This window comes from Astyanax mexicanus, chromosome 4 (assembly GCF_023375975.1).
Source record: "Astyanax mexicanus isolate ESR-SI-001 chromosome 4, AstMex3_surface, whole genome shotgun sequence".
Classification (NCBI taxonomy): domain Eukaryota; kingdom Metazoa; phylum Chordata; class Actinopteri; order Characiformes; family Acestrorhamphidae; genus Astyanax; species Astyanax mexicanus.
Window position 1 is genome coordinate 43,436,421 of NC_064411.1, and position 27,654 is coordinate 43,464,074.

General features: G+C 37.7%; 1 protein-coding gene across 1 annotated transcript in view; it reads right to left on the minus strand.

Annotated features, from left to right (window-relative positions):
- The window catches only part of mmp28 (matrix metallopeptidase 28), a 31,729-nt gene extending 4,282 nt beyond the window's left edge, over nt 1–27,447 (minus strand). The window contains exons 1-5 of the mRNA XM_007258383.4: nt 27,206–27,447; nt 22,489–22,565; nt 21,049–21,239; nt 11,725–11,946; nt 8,139–8,384 (exon numbers count right to left, since the gene is read on the minus strand). Of these exons, the coding sequence (XP_007258445.1) occupies nt 8,139–8,384; nt 11,725–11,946; nt 21,049–21,239; nt 22,489–22,565; nt 27,206–27,298 (829 nt within the window). The 5' untranslated portion in view covers nt 27,299–27,447. The remainder of the gene's footprint in view (nt 1–8,138; nt 8,385–11,724; nt 11,947–21,048; nt 21,240–22,488; nt 22,566–27,205) is intronic.
- Nucleotides 27,448–27,654: the final 207 nt, after the last annotated feature.

The window sequence follows — 27,654 nt, forward strand, 5'->3', positions numbered from 1 at the left end:
ACAGGATTAAGCGTGTGCCTCTCTACAGTACTGCAGAAGACTGTATCTATAGTTTAGATAAGTTGTTTATTACACTCATTGACAAAAAAAAATAGTGCACCAAGAAGGAGTTGTTGGAAAGGAAGTGTAGCAATCTGGCAGAGACATTCTTGGGAAAGCCTTGATGTGTGTGGACTAGCATTATCTTGCTGAAAAATGGCAGTAGGAAGCCCTAGAATGAACAGGATGCCCTGTACATATGTATGAGCTGTTAGGATTCCTCATATTACTACTAGAAGTGACTTATTGTCATATGCAATGGCTTCCCATATCATCATACCAGCAGTTGGGGCAGCACTCGTCATTAAGTCTCCATGCTAGAACCTGACTGTTGTCAGATCCAACATAGAACCTGGATTCATCACTAAAAACATTACTCTTAAAATCTGTAAGAGTTCATGTTTTTGTTCATGACACTACTGCTAACGAATAGGATGCTAGGTGGCTGACGGATAACCCAGTCCAGTGAGCTTTCCCCTCTCAAAGTCTGTCAACTGGGCAAAATGTCTTAACTACGCAATTTGTAGAGACAAATTTCTAGCAGCCAACAATCTCTCATCAAGAGGTACACTACCCTAAGGCAGCAGAAGGGAAGCATGGTCTCATTTTTATGGTCTCATCTGGCAAGACCCTGGCACCAACCTGGCTACAGGATACAGGGATTACGATTCAATATAGTTTAAATCCTATTCAATTTTATGAAAATTGTCAAAGTGTTAAAATCAAACCACCATATACAAACATTTCAGTAAAAGAAATGTGTGCTTTTTATACTATCAAAGGAACCACTGTCTGCCACCAATTTTCATATGTACAATATTATTTAAAATTTTTATACTGTGTTTTTGAGAATTGATACAGTATTACAAATCACAATATCATGATATATTAATGTAATATATGTTTTTTTACACTCTTAAAGGAGAACTCCTGTATGGTGTAGTAAACATGATAAAGAGTAGTAATCTATGTTGAATAGCCCACCTCCGCTCTCCTGCAGCTTTTAAGGGATCCAGTAATTCCATGCAAAATTTTGGGCGTTTCAGGGCATCCACATAATCCTGCAGATAAATCGCTTTTTACATCGTTATCCAGGCTCAAAGTAGCTCCACACCTCATTAGTAGAATCCGGAGAGCTCTGACATTTAAAACGAGGCATAAAGAGCTTTAAAAGTGCACAAAAAGCTTATTAAAATCTACTGTATATAGGTCGCTGTCCAATGAAAAACACTTATCTCCAAAACTTTACAGGAGAGAGAAAAAAACCTTGTAAACTTTCAATGGAAGTCAATGTAAAAGGTGTTTTTATTTCAGGTCATTTTGAAGAGTTTCTATTGGTCCGTTCATCAAGAAAGTTTGGCACAGTGTAAGGGACAGTTTTTCTGTTTAAATTATGTAGTAAACTAAAAATCGAGATAAGTGATAAAAAGAGAGATGAGTGTTTTTCATTGGACAGCGAGGATATACGGGTTGTAAACAGTGGTAATGTGGTGTGGAGCTACTTTGAGCCTGGATAATGGTGTAAAAAGTGATTTATCTGAAGGGGCAAGTGGATGCCCCAAATCACCTGCTGTAAAGAGCGCTGGGCAAAAAGCACAAAATTATTTTTATCATGTTTTACTACACTAAAAGTCAATTTTACACCGGAGTTCTCCTTTAACAGAATAGATGGATATCTTACTTTCACATTTCCAAATCATGGAAAAGAAGGTTTCATAAAAGGGGTGTCTGGATTCTTTAAAAAAAAAACACTCCAAGATGGTATTCTAATCATGGCACTGGTCTAAAATGTGTGTGTGTGTGTGTGTGTGTGTGCTGTATCAGCTTCTACATACAGTGTTCATGAGGGGCTATCAGGGGTCAGACTCAGAAGTGTGTATATTCACTGTGTACATTGCTAGAGGAAGTGTGTGTGTGTGATACAGTATCAGCTCCTCAGGACAGTGCCCAAGAGAGTAAGTTGAGGTCAGATACAGTGTGTGTGTGTGTGTGTGTGTGTGTGTAGGAGTAAAACTGTTTGGGTTGGTGTGTAGTCTGGTTGTTATCACTGAGTGGCCCCCAGTTAGCCTGGGATCCAGGAAGAAGCAGGAGGCCCACAGGCATCAGAGACAAGCATGCAGCGAGCTCCAACAGGCTGCAGGCCACACGAGTGTCAGCACGGTTTAAAGTGAGGTTAGGGCTGGAAAATTCCTCTCTCTCTCCCTGTCTCTCTCAGAATGACGCAAACCGCATAGTAGGGGAAACAACATAATGATATGTTTCATTATCAGGTGACAATATGCTATTATGATCACCAGAATAGGTGTTTTAAGCACACAAAAAACATAAATATACATAAAAAGGTTCTTATTCATTCTTTAGCAAAGGTAACACAATATAAACAGTTACAACTGGTTCAGTCTTGACAAAAATAGGTGTGTATAATATAAAATGTTTAGATTTTTTCGTGCTTTTTTTTTCTTGCTATTTTTAAATGTCTCAAATGTCTTTAAAACCTCATGCACAACATTTTTCTTTTACCAAATTTAGTGGTTATACATGGAAAGACCACTCAAAGAACCATCTAAATGGTTTAATGTAGAGTGACACGATACTGGAAAAATATTTACATTGCAATTAAGATATTTATTTTTCTAAACAGAAATTTGTGAATTTGTACTGATCCAAAACGTCGCTGGTAGAAGAAATAATTGATTATGTTGAGCAGGAAGATGCATGTCAAACTATAGCTATCATGGGATAGGAGTATAACTTGTGAGGTGTTACCTAGTAAGTAAGGTTGAACACTGGTCAGTGTGCTCATGGCAAGGCAACATAAACGATCATCAATTAAAGAGTTCTAGCTGCACATGAATTTAACATTCCTCGATATTTGGCTCCAAGTGGTCCAGCGGGCTTAGACGCTGCCACTATGATCAGGAGATTGCTGGCTCGAATCCTGTTCATGTAGCTTGCATCAGCTACAGAGCCCAGAGAGAGCACAATTGACCTTGCTCCTTCTGGGTGTATAGATGGCACTTCTTACCCTCATCACTCCAAAAGGGTGATGTCCATCAGCACAAGGCATCTGTGAGCTGATGTATCTGAACCGAGTCTCTGCATTTTTCTCAGAGCGCAAGGCTGCATCAGCAGCAGTTCGAAAAGTGGTGGTGAAAATTGGGGGGTCTGACTCCCCTAATTAAGACTTGAACATCCACAAAAGAGGGTATAAAAATGTTATGGGGGCTCCCTAAAATGTATCCACCTACTAAAAAATATGAAAATATAAAATTATTGTGATGTTTTCTTTTTGTCATATCGTCCACCCTGTAGATAAGTGATTCATAGCACTCGAGGTAATTCAGCCTTATGATGATAATCAGTGTTGGAAGCTTGTGCCAGACAAAATAGAAAGAGCTATCACAATCAGGACTGTGCATGTCCCAGAAACATTACATTACCACTCATTATTATACACAACATTACAGCAGTCCTACCCAAAACAGCTGAAATGCTAGTTTCTCAATGCAGGAAATGGTATGTTAGCAAGTGAAATTCTTCATAGATATAGTTATACACTCTTGTTATATATTATGCATTACATATTATGACGTTGTTTAAGGTTATTGTTATGATGAATAAAAAGTTCTTTGAGGAAAGTTGTGGCCACTGAGGGGCATCGGTAAGAATGCACACAAAGATGTTCCAGGGGGGATTATTGGAGATTTATTGTAAATAATAAATCACTAGAAGTACAGTACTTGTGTTAATTATGTGTGTGTATGTGTGGTTTTCTGAAAGAAAAGGAAACCAATAACAAAGGAGAAATTACTCCATAATACAATAATAAAGAAATTAGCATCAGTATATCCTGTAGCTTACAAACAAATATGAAATAGCTTGACCTAAGCTAAATACCAAATGCTACATTTACTAGTTAAGAATAAGTCAGAAATGCCACTGTTTCCCATCAAAGCCAACTAAAATAAAGATTACAAATAACCATTTTACACATACATCAACACCATAAGCATGAATATGCACAATATGAAGACATGAAATGAACATTAAGCACTGTAACCTCGCGGGTAACTCACGCAAAATATTTCGCGGTAGTAAATTACCTCCGCGATTTAAATGAAGCAAGGTTTAAACATAAATCCTGCCTATTAATACACCAGACAGCATACAAACACTAAATAAGGAAGTGTACTCACGTTTCTGCACGCACACAAGCCACAAGATACAGTAATAAACTGCTAACTAAATAATATAAAAGAAGTGAAAGATGGCGACCTCTCCCCAAAACTTTCTAGAATATTAAAGGTGCATGCATCATTCACATGCATGCACAGGAGGAGGTGCGCTCTGATTGGCTGATCCTATTACTTATAAAACGTCTATCTGGCACCCTAGTCAGACCCTTTGTCACAGTTATGTAACATATTACTATCTTGTATTTACTTATTTTTAGTCATTTTAATCTACTGAATTTACTGAAAGTGGCTTAGTTGTAAGAGCACTAGTTATGGATGACAGGGGTGTGGGTTTAGTACCTGGGTTTGAGAAGTTCACACTGTTGGGGACTTAAGCAAGGCTTATTGCTCCCTAGGCATGTGTGCTCATCATATCACTGTGTGTGCGTGTGTATGCTCAGTAGTGTGTATGTTGGGTTTATGAATGTGTTAATGGCTGAGGTCACATTACATCTGTGTGAACAATTTGGTTGTCTTGCATGTTTCAAGTTTTAATTCTTGACACAAGCTAAATAATTTGTTTTTTTTTTTTAATTAAGCCAAATTACATACTCAAAGAAAATACACATTTTTAGATAAGTAATAAGTGAATCAATCTTACTTAATTAATCCTATAACATAGTCATGGTCATGTTTTGCATAGCTGTACAGACAACATACCGTTCTGAAAACGAGACTACATCCACTCAACTAAATCTCCACCAAAGACATCCAGACATCTCCTAAAATTGTATCTTTGCGCTTTATCAGATGAGCTTTGTCTGAATCCATCTGATAGTGCCGCCTGTCCAAGAGCACACTCAAACATCCTCCTCTTCTAAAATGAGTCGGCCTTTGTTCTAAGAAAGGCTCGTGGAAAGCAGAAGCGCTTCCAGTAAGTGTGTTCTCCGGCTGCCAAGCCAGAAGCAAACAGATTCCGAGGTTTTTGCATTCAGGTGGTGAATTGTGCATTCCTCCACAAGAGCTGGAGGACTGACAGATGGACCGACTCATCAGGCAGTGCGTGTGGAAACCTGCCTGATAGATGCTTGCGAACAGTGAGTTTGAGTTTGACAGTCATCCTGCTGTGTTTTGCAGAAAAGACTGGAAACCTGTCCACAGTGAAGAACCTTCAGGCTCTTCAGTGCCTTTAGTGAAGGAGCAGTAAATAGATCCAGAATATTGTGCTAAAGCCTCAGAAATAAATATAAAAAAGGTTGAAGTTGAAGGCTTCTTATTAGAATTTTGATTTTTCAGGTACAATGGCATCTCTAGCCTTACAACTCAACCTTAAAACAATGCTGACATGCTGCACTATGTAACTCTGGTGAAGTATGGTGTCACATCAGTTCCAAAATCCTCAGGGGCACAAAAATACCAGGTAAAAAAAAAAAAGGTTTTTTTAAATTTCTTACTAGCACAAATGTGAAACTCGCAAAAAAAAAAAAAAAAAAAAAAAAAAAACGAAATCGAATGCGCTAGCGAACTCTCCTGCTGTCCTTCTTTCTCACCATCCTCCGGCTGTTGGTAGTAGGCAATCTGTCACAAAACCCTGGAGATATCAGCCAATAACTTTTGCTAAAGGAGGTGACCCTGCCCCCAAACTGTCAAAACCACCTCATCTACACTTGAGCACTAAAGCCTCACTCGAGCAAAAAGAGCTGCTGCAGGCAATTCGCATAGTGCATGAGGACAACTGTGATTTGTCCTTAGATCAAGGCTCAAAACATGAATTAATTAAACTTCTCAATTGTAAAGTAAGCCCAGGTGCAAGAAATGTCACATATTGTCTTTTTAAATGGTGCAGCTGTTTTTACTCGATACGATAAATTGTGCCTTTTAAGGTGGAAGATTTCAAATGTGAATATGATGGGTTCAATCACATGCTTAAATGCAGTGGTGCTTTTCTATACAATGTTGTCATTAAATTAAACCAATTATAGCTTTCTGATTCAGGGTTTATAACTTCACATATGAGAATTCTCTCTTTTGTTTCCAGTTGGTTTCTGTGGGAATGATACTTTTAGCTCACTGGTCTTATAAAAAGCCCCTTGAGTGTTTTCCCATGGCACCAGAATGCCATGAGAGAATATGGGGAAATGGAATAAGAGAATAGCTACATGCTCTATGAGCTATTCTCAGAAAATCAAAGAAACCTCAGCATATCGTCGCTGTCCAATGAAGAACAAGTATCTTGAAAAAAGCAACTATACAAAAGAGAAAAAAAACTCTAAACTTTTAACCTTCCTGTCATCTTCGGGTCAAATCTGACCGATTTACAACTTAAAACACTCATAAATATTGTGTTTTACATCTGATTGCCTTAAGGCCTTATGATATCCTCCACACTAGGCACTTGAACACATAAAAGTGATGATCACCTCTTTCATTGAATTTTGAGTGTTTTATTCAACCTTGTTACACCTGTGGTGTTCCCGGTCAAAAGTGACCGCCATAGGAAATGACATACACTAGAAGTCCCCATACACACCACCCCAACTCACTTACTCACTCACTCACTCACTCACTCACTCACTCACTCACTCACTCACTCACACATCTCATGTGGATGACATCAAGTTCAGCTTACAACTCTTTTCACCAGAGTTCATTGAGGGAATTATACTGGAGATGACAAACAGGGAAGCGTGTGTTTGGGGACACCTGAAGAGAAATTGACCTGGTAGACCTCCAAGCCTACATAGGTCTGTTGATTTTAGCAGGAGTATATCTCTCAAACAATAAGGCTACAAAAAGGGAAAAACAGGGAAATATGGAATAAAGATCTGGGTAGCAAGTGATGCCAGGAGCAGCTATGCCTGGAATATGCAGGTATACATGGGAAAACCCATGTGAGCTATGTGCCCGTAGAGACAACAAAACAAGCCTGAGGTGCTGCAAATATGATGCCTATGTTTGCAAGGCCCACTCTGACCTGAGTGTCACATGCCACTCATGTGCATGAATTCACATGCACACACACACACACACACACACCTTCATGTTGAGTTTTGTCTTTGGTTTTCAATTTATTATTTATAACGTTCCTTTTTTAATACATTTTCAGTGCCTATGTGTACTTTCACTGCAGTTATCTTATGTATAATTTTATACATTCAGGTTAAACACTGCTTTGAGACATTGTTCACAGCTAAAAAAAAATTTTGTATCAAAATTTGGTGGTAAAAATTGATTTCTGTGCTAATTTAAGAGCAGTTAAAATCTGACCGGTCAAATTTGACCGGGAACACTAAAGTAAGGGGCAGGAGGTGAACACGACAGGAGGGTTAATAGAGAGCAATGTAAAAGAAATATATTTCAGGTCATTTTTAAGTATTTTTATTCATTCATTGAGAAATTTTGGCACAGTGTAAGGTACAGTTCAAATTATGTTGTAACTTAAACATCGACAAAAATGGAAATACTTGTTATTCATTGGACGGCAATGTTATAAAATTGACAATTAGCTAGCCATGAACAGCTATGTGTTAAGCATTTGTAAATGAGTAGCCTTCACTGTTGCTAATTTGAAGCAAAGAAAAATGTAGCTATCAGCCTACGAACATGAAGGATTAATTTTACCTAATGATTTCTAAATTTGCTAAAATGCCCAATTCCTAGGATTAGCACCTAATTATGGTAGCTAACCCTAAGAAAACCTGCCGTCCCAGTGCTCCTTAGCCCAGTGCTGGTGTGGTATGTCTGGGGTGGCATGGCAATCCTATGTTCGTGTGTTGTTGCTCCATAGTTTTTTATTGAGTGGGTCTCGATACTTATGTCAGCAACAGATGCACATTAAAGTACCTGATTAGTTGAAGGGTATTATCTAGATACTTTTGTCATGTGGTGTAAAAGTAAAAGCATATAACAAATATTTATCTTTACCATATAACTGTTGCACAGCTGTAATGTCGTCCCAGCTAAGCAGTAGATTGCGCCCCAGCTTCTTGTAGTAGGGTGACATAAGAGCATGACGGACAGGTGAGTGCTCCAATCCCAGCGTGTGGCCGATCTCGTGGGCGGTGACCAGGAAAAGGTTATGTCCTTTGTGGCCATTCAGGGTCCAGCGCTCCGCCTTGTCAAAGTGAGCCTCGCCCCGGCATGGGAAAAAAGCATGGGCCAGGGCTCCGCCTGGGAAATAAGAGCAAAGAAGACGGAGAGGAGAGCCTGAGACTGAACTCTACAGTGCCTATGATTATTCTAATTGTCCTTGATTACAGAATACCAGACATTTCTGTTTAAAATGACTCAGCTGTGTCATTATTTTGCTTAATAATGAACCCCAATTTAGATATTATGTGGAACTGCACTAGGCTAACAGATTTCAGACTGCACTAGTCACCTATTAAGACTTATATAAGCTTTGTTTTCTTTTGTAGCTTTAAATCAAAATATCACCACATTATTAGCAGGGGTGGGGAGTAGTGTACAGCAGATGGTCCTTCGTAAATGTGGCTTTTGTACCACCCTATCCTGTGTTATTTTAAAACCAAAAATATAGCTACAAAATAATTGAATAAATGTTAATCAATTAGTCAGATGATGTTTAACTACTGGAAATCTTGAAAGAAGGTGATTAGCATTAGTTTAGTTAGCATTAGCATTACAAAGCAGCATTATGCAAGAATGGGCTATTATTTAATCCTGGGCTCCTCCTACAAATGGGTAGTATATCATGTGATTTTAGTCACCCTTAAAGGGCAGGCTTTTTTCCAAAAGAAAACATGCTTTTCTGGACAAGATGAGAAATACAGAAGCCTCAGTGAAATTGAAAGAAGCAAGTGAACTGAGACGTTAGAGTCATATTACAGGATTTTACACAGATATGGCTCATGCAAATGTTGTTCTGTACGCCTCACTAGAGTGACATTGTACAGTTAACAGCTTTTCAAGCCAAGAGTGGTTAAGTGAGAGTAGCATAGTCAACAGGCAGTGTTGGGAAGGTTACTTTTAAAATGTAATCCCTTACAGATTACTGATTACATCACTCAAAATGTAATTTGTAACGTAATCAGTTACATTACTTCAAGTGAGTAACGTAATCTGATTACTTTGGATTACTTACAATATTGTCATTTTTTAAAGCCTGAATGAATGTAGCAACCACATATTGCATATTATCCTTTTATTTTTCTTTCCAGTTAACAAATAGATAAACAAATAAAACAGCCTTTTCAATCACTCTATAAAAATACTAATGAAACCATTTCATCAAACAATTTTATGAAACACTTCTATAAATTGATGATAAAACAATTTAAAACCAAACAATGTAACAACAACTGTAAGCTATCTACTTGCAGGTTTGCCACCAGTGTTAATTTTGACAACAAATTTTGATTTAGTCTTAGTCATAGTTTTGTGACGAAAATAGCATTTAGTTTTAGTCACAATTCAGTAATTTAGTCGACTTAGTTTTAGTCGACTTAATGTCATAAGAATATAGTCTACTAAAATTACAGTAAATTTAGTCGACTAAAATGTAAAGGGTGTAAATGTAAATGCTTTTTTCATCAGTTCCCTTGAATTATTAACTCTACACGTATACGAAATGAAACGTTTAATAACCAATTGAGTAATATTGTTAATGTTTGAATGTGAAATATATTTATATATGATTTAATGTATATTATTATTATTATTATTATTATTATTATTATTATTATAGGTGTGTGACTATATATATTTTACATTTAAAATTTTGCTCTAGAAATCAGGTCATAAAACAACTGAATAGTTAAATTATAGTTTAAACAGAGCTGTAGATGCAAAAACAGCTTTTAAATGATCTAGTTTTATCTCCAGCACTAACCCAGCACACCTACTGGAGCTACAGTCTATAAATGAGATCAAAAACACACCTTCACACACTGTGCTGTAGAGATGCTCTCAGGATGTACTGAGAGACTTCATGAGTTAAAGTGAGAAACTTATGAGAAAGTGCTGTAAGGAACTTTACACAGACTTTTGGGTTCATAGATTCACTTATTTTATTGTTTTATTTTGGATATATTATTGAGTTTCTTTCTGACCTGTTCCTGCTTTAACACTAGCTGTATCTTTCCCACTGTGAGACTAAACAGATGATCTGATCTTAATGAGTGAGTTCTGTATCAGTTCTGTGTTTTAGTGCACTGCCGAGTTAAACACCCCATCAGCTCATGAAATAACATCAGTATTAAAACGCTGATCTCTGCATGGAGATCTGTGGGACTCTGGTCTGCAGAAGCTGAAAGATTAGTGGTGTTTTTACCGGAGATGGAGTCGCTCCACACGGTTTACACGTTATCTTGTTTTTTGCGACGTCAAAGGAGAAATATATCGCCCCTCTCTCTCTCCTGTCGAGTTAACTTCCAGTCGAGCTCCGTAAGTATCGACAGGTTAAGTCCCGGGTTTGTAACTGAGCGCGCAGCGCTACTGCAGGAAAAACAGGTACTGATTGGATGACTACCCCGCTTGTCCCGCCTCTCCACCTTCGCTAAAGTAGCAGTGATTGGATCTCTTCCTAACTGGTCACTACCTTTCACAGAACTAAATCAGTTCTGATTGGATTTCGTCCCTGCCAAACATTTTCGTCTCGTTTTTATTCGTTGACCAAAATGTCAATTAATTTCGTCTCGTTGTGTGTGCGGAGCCGCTGTCTGCCCCTCCTCCCTGTGTGTGTGTGCGCAGCGAGATGGGAGAAGGGGCAGACAGTTCCCTGTCATATCAGAGCGATTCACAGCAAAATGTTATTTGCGTTTTGTCAGTGTTGGAAGAGCAAAAAAATAGGAAAGTACCGCAATGTAATCCTTTAATTTTAGCAGAGTAACTGTAATCTGATTACCATTTATTGAAGCAGTAACTGTAACGGATTACAGTTACTTATAATTTGTAATCTGATTACGTAACGCCGTTACATGTAATCCGTTACTTCCCAACACTGTCAACAGGGCATCAATATGGTATTGAAGATGCTATTTTAAAATGAAGATCCTACAGGCAAAACTCCAAAAATTATTACTAAATGTTGTTTGATTTTAATCAATTCACTACAGTAGTACCGCATTTTTTTCAGATTATATGGTGCAAATAAATTCCTTTAATTTTCCCAAAAAATGTACCAGTCAGGTTGTAAGATGCAGTAAAGCCACTCCACTGAATACAACGTTATAAAGGAGTTTCAGTGAAGTTTTTCCAGCTGAGGCTAAGTGCGGCAGCATTAGCATTAGCCGCTAACCACAGCACTATCCGAGCATTCATTGATAGTGCGCCTTATAATCTGTTGTGCCTTATAGTTAAAAAAATATGATGGATAAATAACTAATGTAGATTCTGTAAGACTTTATCTCATAAAATATATGGTTATGACCAGATTTTGGATCATACTTTAGGCAGAAAAATGTGTAAGTTACAGTATGGATACAGTACCCAATTCAAATGAATGGTATTCAGAGTAGACACCGGGGCATTAGACTGGGGTCATTCCTACCTGGGCCATCAAATGCATTGCTTGTTCCATCATTGTGCTCTCCCTCATAAAAAGCCAGTCTGATGTCTGTGGGACCCTGGCTGACCTCCTGGAAGACCAGTCCGGACACGTTGCTCCAAAGCTGGAAGGCTGTCTGAACAGCCAGCCGTACGGGACCCTGCGAGAGGTGCCGGGGCCAGTTCACGATGCGGTAAGTCAAGTGTCGCTTGTACCACTTCTCTCCTGTAGGACATTGGACATGAAAAAATAGATTGGATTAGATTAGAGTAGACTGTCGTAATTAATGCATAGACATTTAAATTGAATGAACTGGGGAGCCCAATCACAAAAATAGCAGAAAACATAAAACAGATTTAATTTTCACATTTATATAAAAATGATTGTTTGCAGAGGGTTAAAAAACTACACATCTGTATCAAATCTGATTTGGCTTGAAATGGTCAAGTCAGCCACAACCACCAAGCATGTATTTTCAATCTGCTGCTATAGTTTCAACATGCTTGCAGGAGAACACTAAATTCAGTCATCTACACAGGTAATAAAACACAGATTGAACTTAATGACAATGATGACACAGTTGACACACTGAAGACCCCATAACTGTCAGTTTCAGACAAACCGCTCAACTGGATTATTGTAACAAGTATTAGAAAGTTAATCGCACATATTAGCATCAGGCACACCATATGCCTAATCATAAACAATGGAAATGTTTCACTGGATTTAATGTTAAAGTCAGTCTTCACTTTTTAAGCTGAAAAAAGATAATTTTGGAGATGAAAGAACCATGTGGGTCTCTGACATAAAATGACAAAAGTTCATTGCAATGCTAAAACAGAAATAAAAGTTTTTGTTCATATTTCTTCTTCTTCTATAGCAGTATGTCACACAGTTGCCTTCTATCTACAGTTCTTCAAGCATTCAAGCAGCATGTGCATGCTTTTAGACATATTATGGTATTTGTGCATTTAGGCTCGTTTGACTTACAGGCCATTTCGCAGTCGGTTCTCAGCTGTGTAAACCAAGACGAGCTCCACACAGAGGGATCTGTAAACAATTTGCTCAACATGTGCATGAGGTTTTGTGACTGGAACATAATTACATGCTTCCCAGCCATCAAAATGACACACTTGTCTGAGGTATGGCATCCTCAGTTGTTCGTGAAACGACCTTATGTCGCTGGATCATTTACTTTGCTTACTTGACATTGTGCTGTTTACACAACTGCAAACAAACAGCATACGTATGGGGAGGGGGGGCTGACAACATCTGGTCAAGAACACTTTGGAAATAGGTTAAGGGAAGCCATACATGGGGCCTAATGCTGCATTTTTATCGAAAACTGGATGTCAATAAGTAGGAAAATGTCAACTGAAATGGCCCCACAAGTTAGATATCCTACTCAGAAAGTCAGGAGAGACTTACTTAGCCCAAACTCAGAATCCAAGATACAGCACACATCTGTGGACATGTTTCCACTGTGTCTGGAAATGAAAAATGCCATATAATGTGCTGTTTTAGTATTGCTAACAGTGCTAACACTGTTAGCAAAGACAATGCTAACAATGCTAACCTTAACAATAAATTGGGACCTATTTTGGTTAAATTAACTTTAAAACTATAAGTGAAGGTGGAGTGACTGACTTAGTATGTTTGGTATAATTTTAACTAACCATCCAGTCCTCACAGCACAGATCCAACATTCAGAATAAAGCCGTCCCACCATTGTAGAGGCTGTTACTGCAAAAACGAGGACAAACTCCCTATTAAAACACTTATTTGTAGAAAAACGCTATAGGTGTCTATAAGTTGGTGTCTATAAAGGCATGTGAGAGTAGAGAGTATGTGGTGGTGCTGTAACTACAAAACAAAAGATATTGTGCTCATTTTAATTTCTTAGACAGTCCCAACCACAGGGCAAGCCTTTTTCCCCTATTACAGGGTGTGGCTACTGAGAGACACAGCAGGACAATACACATCAAACCAGGTTAATAATTAAAAGGACAGACAAGAGTAACGACTCCCCCCAGTTAGCAGACAGGAACAGAGATGTCTGCACCAGTACAGGTGATGAAGCATCAACATTTGACAGTACTAATGCTCTAAGAGCTGAATGCATGCAAATCCTCACAGCAATGTTCCAGAATCTAATGCAATACCTTCCCAAAACATGAGATGTTGGTTAGTCATTCTGTTTTTTTTATCAAGAGCAAATTCTTTTTTAAATCCACAACATAAAAGATATGTTCTTTCTAGAAAAATCCTAAAATTATCACTTTTATTAATACAATTAATAAAAAAATGCTAATTGATAATGTAAAGTTGTCCCAGTTAATCTATTATGTATGACAGAGTGGATAAAATGCACTTGCCAGATCAAGGGCCCTATCTTACACCCTGCGCAAGGTGTGTTGCAATGCTTGCTGCTGTCTTAAACCTTGTCAACAGTCTATTTTCACATCTTGCATGTTGTTTAAACAGTAAAGACGCTTTTGAATATATCTACACTGATAGGCGTGGGGACCTGAAAGTGAGGTGTGTTCAGGTAAATTTCTGGAGTATTGCTATCCTGGCAAAAGAAAACACAGGTGCGCCACTTACTGATTTGAACCCTGACAGCAGTCAAGCGCTAGATGTTCATTGCTATCTTGGTACACACATGGACGCAGCACAAACCCAACTTTTACATCAACACACCCATAATTAATTAAGAGAATTAGAAGAATTAGAAGAGAAAGAGAAGGTGTACTTTTTCCATTGTATAATAGCAAAGACACACTGACATGCCCTAAAACGGTGCGCAGTTGACAGCTCTCCTATAGATCAATAAAATAGGGCTCAATGTCTTTCTCAATGGTTCACATAGACAATCATAACCAAATGTAAAAATCGGTGACATCAAAAATGTGAAAATGTCAGACTACATTTTTATTGGGATTAATATTCGTTTTTTTTTACCAAATGATATCAATATATGTACTATATGTAAAAGTATTGGGACACCTGATTATTCATTGTTCCTTCTGAAATCAAGCATCTAAAAAGCTGGAGTAACTGTCTCTACTGTCCATTAAAGGTTTTCTACTTGATTTTGTAGCACTGCTTAGAGAATCTGATTTGATTTATAAAAAAGATGCATTTAGGATCTTTAATGATCACCACCCCAACTCAATTCAACTCACCAAAAAGTATTGAATGAAGCGCCATCATACCAGAGAACACTGTTCCACTGCTCCACAGCTAAGTGCTTGTGGATTATTAAGTCTAAAACCAATGCCTGGCATTAGACACAACTTAACTAGGGACTAGGCGTAACTTAAAGTAGTAAAAATGGTCATATATTGTAGATCATTTTAAAACAATGCATACATTTTTATGCATCTATGCCAGTGTGCAGGTTCGTTTCTACAGTTTCTGGAGGGAGGTCCTGAGATAAAGCTATGAGGGAAGTGGAGATACGGAACAAGGTCCCTAAGGAGACTGGGCCATAACTCAAGGGAGGGCCGTAACTCAAGGGCGAGTGGAGTGTAGGGGCTGTGGGTGGGAGTGCAAAGCCTTGGGCCAGCTGTAGATGATGAAGCCACAGGAATGTGTGCAGTGATGACATCCACTAAAACTGCATCTAAACACTGTTCCTCCTGTGAACGGAAGCAGGATTTACAGTTATCTATAGGATGTGTAGTTATCTAGTCAGGGTTCACGCTCATTTTAGGAAACCATTTTCCTGGACCTCCATACATGATGGCTTAATTACAATAACAGCAATAAAAGCCTATAGAGGATTAAGTCTTAAACAAAACTGTTTAGATATTCAGTTTAACCCTCCTATTATGTTTGGGGTCAATTGGACCCCATTGCATGTTTAACACCTTTAAATAAGCAGTTAATATCATTTTATTTACTTCATATTTGGTGACTTTTCCTAATTTATTGGGGACAACTGGGTAAACATAAAATTAATGTGATAGAATGTTTTTTGTGTCCTGTACACATTTTGTATACATCAGTGTTGTCTGGGAGCAGTTTGACCCCAGGCTGTTTTAGCTGTATAAAACATTTTTCAAAATCTGAATTTTACACACATTTGTGTGAAATGTAGTAAAGGTCACTTTAACATGGAATATTATCATTTTTATAATCCATGTTATTATAAAATGTTATAATTTTATAATAACTTGGAATTTTATAAACTTTAGAGCCCTAAATAAACATTCTTATATCTGTATTATATCTGCATTAGTGCAAGAAACACTCATAGTTCATTCAACAGGGGGGCGGAGAAAACATAATAATCATTAAAACTTTGATATTTCTCATTCAGTGGAAGAATATATTGTTCCTACAAATATATTGATAGTTTACACAACATAGCAGTGATGCAGAGATATAAAAGGTTTATACAAATCAATTTTGACCCCAAACATAATAGATTACTAATGTTACTATTGTTAATAACATAAAATATTTAAAATTCTAAAGGTTTTATATTACAAAAAGCTTTACTTAGAAATAATAAGAAGAAATTAAAATACCAATTAGATCTCTATTTTCAATTTTTAGTTAAAGCAATGAGATTTGCATATTTCTCCATAGTCGCATAACATGTATTCTGGTTGTATAAGAGACCACTTAATTTTCTGATGGCAAGCTGCATGAAACATGGGTACTATTTTAAACCATCAAACAATGTATTTTCAATAAAATATTGAAAGTATATTTACATAATTACTTTTATAACATTATACACTGTAAGACTTGTGTATGATTGTGGTGCATCTGTCCCCACATGGCAGGACATAAGACGAACAATAATCCCATTATAAAACATGACAATCCTTCAAATAATGAAACATTGAAGGTTTTTCTCTGACATTAATCCAAAGAGCCCTTTCTGGTACATTAAGAGTATTCATGTGTATTTATAAACATTCATAAAACATTAGGAGTGTGTAAATATACCCCAGGAGTGGCCAAAATGAGCCCAAAGTGTCAAACAGATGCTGTGGTAACAGAGCGAAGCCATTTCCAAGCCAAGCAAGGTGATTCTCTGGGCAGTTATGCAGTAATCTAACCACGGCACTTAACGTCAAGCCCTCAGGGAACGGAGTGAGAGAGCAAGTTGAATCTGAACACATTCCATGACTTCCCTCATAGAAGCAATTACAGATGCAAAACTGCTTGTAATGATGGTGCCCAGTATGAAGTAACTCGGCAGCAAGAGGCCCTGTGGCAGTCAAATGGTCTGCACTCAACTGAGGAGTAACATCCAGCGTGACTATATAGCATTAGTGTCGAAATTATTCAGATGTGGCCCACAAGAATGAAACAACTGGCTTGTGAGGTTGTTTGAACTATAATGAACGATAATAAAAAATAAATAAAAAAAGGTTCTCTGGCGAGCTTTTGTTTGCATCCCTCCCCTGTCTCTCTGTCGCCATTCTCGTTTTTAATATCTGGCCCGTGGCCAAACTTGATTGCCGGCCCCTGTGCTACATCGTTTGTACAAATTTAGGAAACTGTGAGCACAAATTTCTACATCTTTCGCACAAATTTAGGAAAACATGGGCACGAACTTCAAATCTTATGCATGATTAAAAAAAAACGTGAGCAGAAACTGCTAAATCGTTCACTCGATTTAATTATTATTGACGGCCCCTCCTGGGCTCCATAGTTATCTGAAAATAGCCAATGGTGCAAAGAGATACAAAGTTGATTAAGAAACAGCTGTTAAGCAAACTGTTTGCTTGACTGTATAATACACCCAAATTAAATCTGACATTTTCCACTTAAACCTCGTAATCACATTCAACACAGAGTTTCTTGTCTTGTACAGTTACTGTCTTCAGGCCTTCTTAGGCACGTCAAGTATGCATAGGCTCACCACACAATCACCCACACTCACAGAGCAAGCACTGCCTTCTCTGTTTATCCTGGACAAGGACGATGGAATGCAGGCTGTAACTATGAACAGGAGCCATGGTCAAATTCCCAAAAACGTGGGACATTCTTCAACGATAACGTGAGATGTGCTGGAGCTGCTGTGTGAACATCTATAAGGAATGCTAAGGTGGAAAGTAGAAGTACTGAGGAACTGAAAAATGTAAAAATAATTAAGAGACCACTTAATTTTCTGAATCAGTTGCTCCGATTTTGCTATTTGTAGGTATATGTTAGAGTAAAATGAAGATTGTTGTTTGATTCTATAAACTACGACCAACATTTCTTCCAAATTCCAAATAAATATTAATTTAGAGCATTCATTTGCGGAAAATAAGAAATGGCTGAAATACGAAAAAAGATGCAGAGCTTTCAGACCTCAAATAATGCCACAAAAACAAGTTCATATTCATAAAGTTTTAAGAGTTCAGAAATCAATATGTGGTGGAATAACGCTGGTTTTTAATCAGTTTTCATGCATCTTGGCATGTTCTCCTCCACCAGTCTTACACACTGCTTTTGGATAACTTTATGCCACTCCTGATGCAAAAATTCAAGCAGTTCAGCTTGGTTTGATGGATTATGATCATCCATCTTCCTCTTGATTATATTCCAGAGGTTTTCAATTTGGTAAAATCATTTATAAAATAATTTTTAAGTGGTCTCTTATTTTTTTTCAGAGCTGTATATGTTCTGTGTCAAGATCTTACTCGCAAAAATAAAACGTGGTGAAAATTAAAGAGTTCTTTGTTTAGCACACTGTACAATAAAAAGCTATTATAAGATTCCTTTAAAAACACACAACAGACACATGCCCAACATGCTGATTTGTTTTTACATTGGAAACAGATGGTTGGCATCAGGTACTGACACGAATATGAACAAACTCAAACTGCTGCTGCATTCCTGGTGTATTACCAATCCCAAGAATGACAGGAGGAATTTACAGTTTTTATGCTGTTATTTTCAAAACACACAGTCCTGCGGTCTTTCTGACAGATTTACAACTGAACCTACACCATAGCTCTTTGATGTGTGCTGAATTAACCAATCACTGCTGGGAAATCCATTCTGTGTGAGTGAATGCCAGTTGGAGAAGCAAGTGTTGGAGTTCCTCATACCACTATTATGAGTGACCAACAGCTAAAACAAGATTAAAGTGCTCACCACAAGGCCTCCATACTCAAACCTACATCAGATTCCAAACAGAACCTGGATTTGGTGCTAAAAATAATTAAGTTCCAGGTCTTTGCGGTATAGGTTTCTCCATTACAAAACCAATGCAAACTGTGGCAACAATGGCTGGCTGACAAATGACTTGGATGGATCTCTTAAAGTCTCTCAAACTGACAAAACACCATTTTCTAGGGTGTGTGAACATGCCAAATCCGATTTTTTTCAAATCATATTTGAGTCACTTTCATATGTGGTCCTAAATCGGATATGTATCTGATCCATAGACATGAATGAAATGAATATAAACAGTTAAATCAGAATTAATGCATCTTTTTACTTTTATGCATGCATCTCTTGGTGTAGCTGTGCAGTTATACCTGCAAAAACAGCAAAAGCAAACCACCTGGCCTTTTTTCTCCTCCTCGATCTGAGCATGAATTTCAGACCAGCTTACCAGTTTACTCTCCACTTAAGCAAAAGATGCTCCACATATGAGCTGCAAAAACGCATCCATTTCCCTTTATAAAGCTACGAGTCGTCTCTCAAATATGATGTTTTTTGTTGTTGGTGAACAGGGCTACATTTATACACGTATCAATGTGCGCATGTGAGATGTTTCAGGGACAGATTCGTTCACAATACACACAGATACAGGTCTCTTACATTTGTAAATGTGAACCATCAAAATAGCCAAATCCGATTTGAGCAAAAAATTGGATTTGAGCAATGTATCTTGTAATGTGAATGTAGCCATTAAGTGAATTGTAAATGCATGTCTACTAGTCACTGATCTCTCACCAAGAGGTACACAACACAGCCTCTGAAAGCCTTTTAATAGGGCACTTGGGGAAGCACTTATATACATAGAAATCCAACTGCATGCAAATGTTACAGCAATACAGGATGGATTGAGTGTATGTACTGTATAATCATAATAAGTCAGATGATCCATTAATATCCAAAGTAAAAACGAGATTTTACAATAAAAATAAAATAAAATAGCAACAAATCTACAGCAGTCTATAGCAGCCTGTGTGTATTGATATAAACTTTTTAAATCTTAGCACACTATGCAGATATAAAGTGTCTGAAGGAAATCTTCTTTTATTACACCTAGTTCAGTGTAAGACGTTTAAGAGAAAGCTGGCAGGTTGTGGTGCAGTGTCTGCTGTGTAAAGATGTTGTGTGTGTGTGTGTGTGTTTGAGGGGTGAGCGTGCATATGTTTTGTGCCCTGCAGGTACAGGAGTGTGTCTCCTTTGTTGAACATCTGAGCATGGGTAGTAATTACTTCTCCCCGTGATGTTAGTCATCAGCTTTTACAATGAGACACGCCCGGCCCTTGTTTCAGTGCGTTTCCTTCAGACGTCATTAACCTAGAGCTGGTGATGAAGGACATACGGATGAGTCTGTGTCTGAATGACATTGGATGTCATTTGGGTTTGAGTGGGGAAAAAAAGGCACCTAGTGTTTCTAATGTTGGACTGGAGTTTCTAATAATTAATAGTATTGTTTTAAAAACACTGAAAAATACTGATATTCAATATAATTCAAATGTGAACAATTTTAGTAAGAGCCAGTTTTTGAAATAACAACAAACGACAGACAAATTAAAAGACAATTAAGTTCACATTACCAGGCTGAAGTGACTCTTCTGCATCTTTTTGCTTTTACGCATAGGCATCTCTTGGTGCAGCTGTGCAGCTATAGCTGCAAAAACAGCAAAAGCAAACCGCCTGGTCTTTTTTCACCTCCTCGACCTGAGCATGTCCTTCAGGCCAGCTGTTTTCTCTCCACTCCAGCAAAAGCTGCTCCACATATGAGCTGTTAACGCATCCATTTCTTCGCCTTTATAAACCTACGAGTCGCCTCTCAAATATGATTTTTTTTTGTTGTTGGTAAAGGAGGCGTTTTAGGGACAGATTTGTTCACATTACACACAGAGCTCACTTACATTTGTGAATGTGAACCGACAAGATAGCCAAATGAAAGCCGATGAAAGAAAAGCACTACTGAGGTAAATGTGTGACCAGAATAGCGCTGCTGAGATACATTTGTAATTAGAATAACACTGCTGAGGTAAATCTATTGTGCTTTGTGTTGGTTTGTCTTGGAACTTGGAACAAATACGCTTAATGTACAAAACCATGGTGCTACAAGTCTTTGGTTGTGTTTTGTTAATAGTAAATTACTTTTAGAGTAAACATGCTGACCTGGTCGAGTGTAACGCTTCTTGCGGAGGTGCTGCTTATGGCTTTGGCCTGTGAAAACGGAGTTGACCCTTTGTGCCCAGGCTTCATGAGTTCCCCTGTCCTTTACTCCGCAGCGTGGTGAGGCCATCTTCACCAGGGTGGCACTGTCCACCTGTCCAGTGACTGGCAGATGGGACAGCCACTGAAATTCCCTGAAAAACATAAAGATCACATCAAGACTGTGGATATCTGATGTTTGATTAAACACAGACCTGAGAGTCATATCAGTCAATATAGTATGGTTTAACCAAAACTTTATACAGAATATCAAATACAATATAAATATACATTTACATTTATGCCAGCTGCATCTAAGTTTTTCCTGATTAAATGTCAAGTTCTCATCCTGTTCTGTGTCTCTTCTGTCTGTTTTGGTCTTTTTCCAGCCCTCTTATTTGTTTATTTACCTTCCCCTGCACGTAGCCTGTGTGTTCCTCCCGTGTTTTCGCCATAAGTGTTTTCACCTGTTCTTTTGTAGCTCTGCCCCCTCATTACCTGTCCCCAGGTGTTTCTTGTTTCCTGTCCCCTTCCTTGTAAATATAGCCCTTTGTTTTCACTCTTAGTTGTTTGTTGATGTACGTTTCTTTCTCAGTTCAGGTTGCATGTTTCTTTGTCTCAAGTCTACTCTTCTTTCCTTGTAGTTTTAGTTTTGGTTTCTTGTTTCTTGTTTTGTTTTCATTTTTCTGTTAATATTTATATTTTTGCATTCTCCTATTGCATTCTTCTATATTAATCTCACTTGTGAAAAGCAATGGTTGGGAAACAGTTGCTGGTTTGGAACATAAACAGAACATAAATGCAAGCTTGTACGCTAAAATTCTCCTGGGTACGCAAACATTTGCAACAATTTGTCAGATTGCTTTATCAAATCTCCGGCAAACTGTGAAAGACCACAGAGTTTCACAACAGGGTTAACGATGAGGGGGGTCTTTGCTACGCTGAGGCAGTGAATAAATGACCTCCCCTGTGGAGTATTTGACTGGACCTAATCATGCTTAGTTTCAGCGTAAATAATAGTCATTAAATTGCAACTCGGTGAGCCAACATACTGTAAACACACACAGGCCTTATTTACTGAATAGTGTAAAATGAAGAAAGATGGATATATACACTGCCTGACAAAGGTTTTAGCACAATCAGACTTCTGGATATATCCTCAACACCCCAACATATTCCAAACATATTGGATGGAGCACCATAATTCCAGAGAACACAGTTTCACTGCTCCACAGCACCATTAGACAGGGTGGAAATGGGTTCATGTTTTTCTGCTCCAGCGAGTCCTAAAGTATTTGGTAGATTTTGTATATTGTAAACCTTTTGGCAAACTTTTGACTGGTACAGCATGCATTCTAATGATTACTATTGTTATTTGTATGGCTATAGAAATGATGGCATTACCTGACGGCTGTCTTGACTTCATTGGCACTGTGCATATGATCCTCTTCATGAAGGTAGCCATACTTCTCCAGAAACCCCTGCACAGGAACATAAACTGCACTTTTAATCACCATCAAAACTCCATGAGCATCACTGTGAGCCTTCAGAATCCGTGTATCATTCGTTCATTTGATATTCAACTGAGAATCAAAATCGGAAAATTAAAAAACCAATTCGTTTTTTCGTTTTTCGTTTTTGAATATAATACCAAAAAACGAATAACGGCTTGTATTTTGTATTTTTATTTGGTTATCCAAACAAAAATTGGAAATTTAAAAAACGGACCAGGAGCCGAATTTGATTTTGATTTTGAACTTGACCCATTTGTGTGCCCCGGAAGTTACTGATTTGTTTATTCTTGGTGTTTATTCTTGGTGACACTGGGACCGTGTACCTTTTCAAATGAAAACAGTGAGGGAAGAAGTTTACTACACCATGTATAGACTAACCAGCTAGCTAGCTAGGTTAGTTAGCCAGCTAGTCACGTATATAAAAAAGTATGTAGGCGGCAATTCACAGAATAACATTAACTAAATATGACATTTAGCTACGGAACGTTAGACAAACACCTGAAAGATCCTGCCGATTTTTTCTGTTGTCATATCGTCTTCTTTCACTGCAAGTTCCTCTGAACAAGATAAAACTCTCCATCCTCAACTCCATCCAAAGCCTACAGCAATACAGACTGTGTAGATAACACTGCAGTGAACTCCCGCGCAACAGAAACCCACCAAGAATAAACAAATCAGTAACTTCCGGGGCACACAAATGGGTCAAGTTCAAAATCAAAATCAAATTCGGCTCCTGGTCCGTTTTTTAAATTTCCAATTTTTGTTTGGATAACCAAATAAAAATACAAAATACAAGCCGTTATTCGTTTTTTGGTATTATATTCAAAAACGAAAAAACGAAAAAACGAATTGGTTTTTTAATTTTCCGATTTTGATTCTCAATTGAATATCAAATGAACGAATGATACACGGATTTTCAGAATCCGTGTATCATTCGTTCATTTGATATTCAATTGAGAATCAAAATCGGAAAATTAAAAAACCAATTCGTTTTTTCGTTTTTTCGTTTTTGAATATAATACCAAAAAACGAATAACGGCTTGTATTTTGTATTTTTATTTGGTTATCCAAACAAAAATTGGAAATTTAAAAAACGGACCAGGAGCCGAATTTGATTTTGATTTTGAACTTGACCCATTTGTGTGCCCCGGAAGTTACTGATTTGTTTATTCTTGGTGGGTTTCTGTTGCGCGGGAGTTCACTGCAGTGTTATCTACACAGTCTGTATTGCTGTAGGCTTTGGATGGAGTTGAGGATGGAGAGTTTTATCTTGTTCAGAGGAACTAAACGCGTTGCAGTGAAAGAAGACGATATGACAACAGAAAATACATGTCTTTTTCGGTTAAGGTCGTGTTGAACACAGAACCTTCTAACACTCATTGCAGAACATCGCTGGATCCCCATTTGCTGCAACGTGCACGAAATCTCTTCATGCGTCTTACCACCTTCAAAAAGATCTTTAATTAGGCCAGAATGTGGTTCCAGTCCGGCCATGCTGCCTACAGCAATACAGACTGTGTAGATAACACTACAGTGAACTCCCGCGCAACAGAAACCCACCAAGAATAAACAAATCAGTAACTTCCGGGGCACACAAATGGGTCAAGTTCAAAATCAAAATCAAATTCGGCTCCTGGTCCGTTTTTTAAATTTCCAATTTTTGTTTGGATAACCAAATAAAAATACAAAATACAAGCCGTTATTCGTTTTTTGGTATTATATTCAAAAACGAAAAAACGAAAAAACGAATTGGTTTTTTAATTTTCCGATTTTGATTCTCAATTGAATATCAAATGAACGAATGATACACGGATTTTTCAGGCACCCAATAACCTGTTGCTGGTTATCCAGTTGTCCTTCTTTGGAGCATCTTTGAGGGGTACTGACAACCACTACTTACTGAGAAATAACAGTTTCACAACATACACGTAGCCAGGTGGTGAATTGAGAATACACCTTTAAAATGTGTGTCTGTAACTTTAAGAAACACAATCAGAAGTGTTGTCACCCTGAGAGAGGAAAGGGAGGAGCTAAGAGCATGGTAGAGAAGGAGGCTCAAGCAGCAGTGAATGGTGGTGCTCCATTTTAGGATCCATCTAGAGCCATCCTAATGAAATAAGAGGTAAAAATCAGGAAGTACTGAACAATATAAGGTTTATTTGGCCTATAACAGTAGTAGATGCCTATATTGCCTTTCTAAACATGTATTTTGAATGAATCACAACCAGATGTGGGCAGATGGCATTGTTTCAGTGGGGTAGTGTGCTCCTCGTGGTCAAGCCTTGTATTTTTCTGGGTTACAGAAGCTGTTTATCCAAGTTCTCTTAAAGAAATGCTCAAATCTTGTTGAGTAAAGCTGAGTAAATTGAGGTGAGCTTAAAAACAAATATAAAAAGAGCTCTGTTAATGGTATTAATGTGGTATTAATGTTATTTATCTATTTTCTGTAATTAGTGCCACTACCAAATATTGTACTGTGTTCTAAGCTAGGGTTTTTCCGGTGTATTCATTTTATTTTTGTTGTTTTAAATAAAAATCAGAATAAAATACCCCACGAAAAAAAAGTTCTTTTGTCATTTGGTGTGCGTCCTTTCCCCGGTGACATACAGAAGAATGCTGACTTTCACAATGCCAACATTCTCCAACGACACAGAACATGGTACAATCTGTTCCACAGGGAAAATCCAGCAACCCTCAAGCCATACCCACCAGTAATTCGTCTAGAAACAATGACATGTTTAATATACCTTCTGACTGCTTTTATGAGTATCATAGTATGCCTTAAAGCATGTCTTTTCATGCAGTTTCCGTGAAGCTGACAAAAGTGCAGGATCTTCCAGACCACCCAAACATGTCTAATTATAGGAGAACACAGTATTTGGATATGTTGATCCTGGCCATGGCTTCTTTACTTGCTTTTTTGTTATTATATGTGTATATAATTACTGCATCTGTGTAAACAGAATCAGTTTGATATCATGTTCCTTTAAGATACTATGATTTGTGTGGGACAGAATTTTTTTTTGAAGAATTATCAAAATATGTAGCAAAGTTATATAATTTACCTAATAGTGAAAACCAGTAGGTCCATTTTTGGGGCCCAAGTATCTCCTTTCACATTTTTTTATTTTTAATTAAGCTGAACAGTGGGACCCTCAAAATAGCATTTTACAGCCACTTCTGAAAAGGGGTTAAAACTCTTGTCACTGAATGCAACCAGATCCTCACAGCCGTGTCCTGACAGTAGAGACAAAAGCAGAACCACCTACAAAATCACATTTATTAAATGAGTCGATAATGATAAAGCTGTAAAAAAGTATATATAGAAAAATAGGTGAAAATTGTTTGGGGCTGCATGAGTGCTGTCAGCTGTGAAGAACTACAGTTGCTTGAGGCAATTATGAATGGCAAAATGAACTGTGACATACTGAAGCGGAGCATGATCCCCTCACTTCAGAAACTGAGCCACCACTGGGCAGTATTCCAACACTATACAGACCTCCAACATGACCATAGCTGCCTTGCTAAAGAAACTGAGGACAAAGGTGCTGGACTGACCAAGCATGTCTTCAGACCTAAACCCTACTGAGCATCTGTGGAGCATGCACTAGTTTCTTTCTATTCAACAGACTATAGTAATTCAATCAACAGCAGTATTGTATTTTCTGTCATCTAAATAATTACCGTTTCATAATAACCATTATCAAATAATTGCCAGAATACTCTTTTTTAAAATGGGGTGTTTAATAAACCTTCTTGCCTTAAAGAAAAAACTTTGTATAAGTGACTTTTATTTTGTATCACACAGTATTTAATACATGCAGACTGCATTACACGCAGCAGATAATTTACCATCGTTACTTTTTAATAAATAATTTACAAACTTAATTAACCCCCTGTCCATATAGAAACTTTGTATAAGTGACTTTTATTTTGTATTATAACAGTATTTCATACATGCAGAAATGCAGTATTTCTCACAGCAGGTGATTTACCTTTGTTACTTTTTACATTTTAATAAATAAATAAATTACAAACTTAGAAATCTGTTTGTATTTCTTCCACAGATATTTGAAGTAATGGATTTATTCTTTATGTAATTAATTACTGCGCAATTAATTTACTACAGCCTATACACAATTTTAAATATTTATTAATTTTCTAGACATATATTTAAAATATATATATATTTTTTTTTCCCCACTGCAATGCTTAAACACCAAATATTAAATATAGGCGGAGAATTTTATTTAACAATTAATTACTGCGCTTTTTTTTTATTTATGTGTAAGGGTACATAAATTAACATGACTTATGACAGAATGTCAACTGCTTAGACACTACTTAAGACACTGTTTATCAGTGTTCAAGACAAGTATGAGACTTTACTTAACCATTTAACAATATGAATTAAATATGAAGTAAAAATGTATTAAATTTTTTTTTATTAAATACATACCAACATAATGAAAACATTTAACCACCATTAAATTTACAGCAACGCTTCACAGAACCGCCCTCGGCTTTTCTGTCTCCAATCACAGAGCCCTAAACCAGCGTTTCACCTTGCAGTCAGATTAAACACCAGCACCACAGCTGAAGCTCACCTCCACCGGCTGAAGGTCCTGCTCTCTGAGAGGAGAGCCCCCAGCCGAGACCACCAGCCCCACCAGAGAGCAGAGGATCCTGACAGCAGCCATCACAGACCTGCAGCTTCTCCTGACAGCTGGAGGCTTCACTCCAACAGACTTCCATTAAACACCAGAGGAGGAGAGGACTGATCATCCAGATCCAGCTTCTTCATGCTGCAGCCGGGCTGACCTGCAGAGTGAGCGGGCTGTTCCCTCACTCCCCCTGATTTAAACAGACAAGATCCGCCTCCTGCAGGACAGGCGTGTCCACATCTGTCTGAACCAAACCTCCAAGAACACAAGTACACGTTACCTTCCTCACTATGACTGTTACTGATAAAAAAAAAAAAAAAAAAAAACAATTAGGTGGATTTTGAGAAAATTATGCAATAACCTTTTAAAGAATTACTTGTACATTCACAATT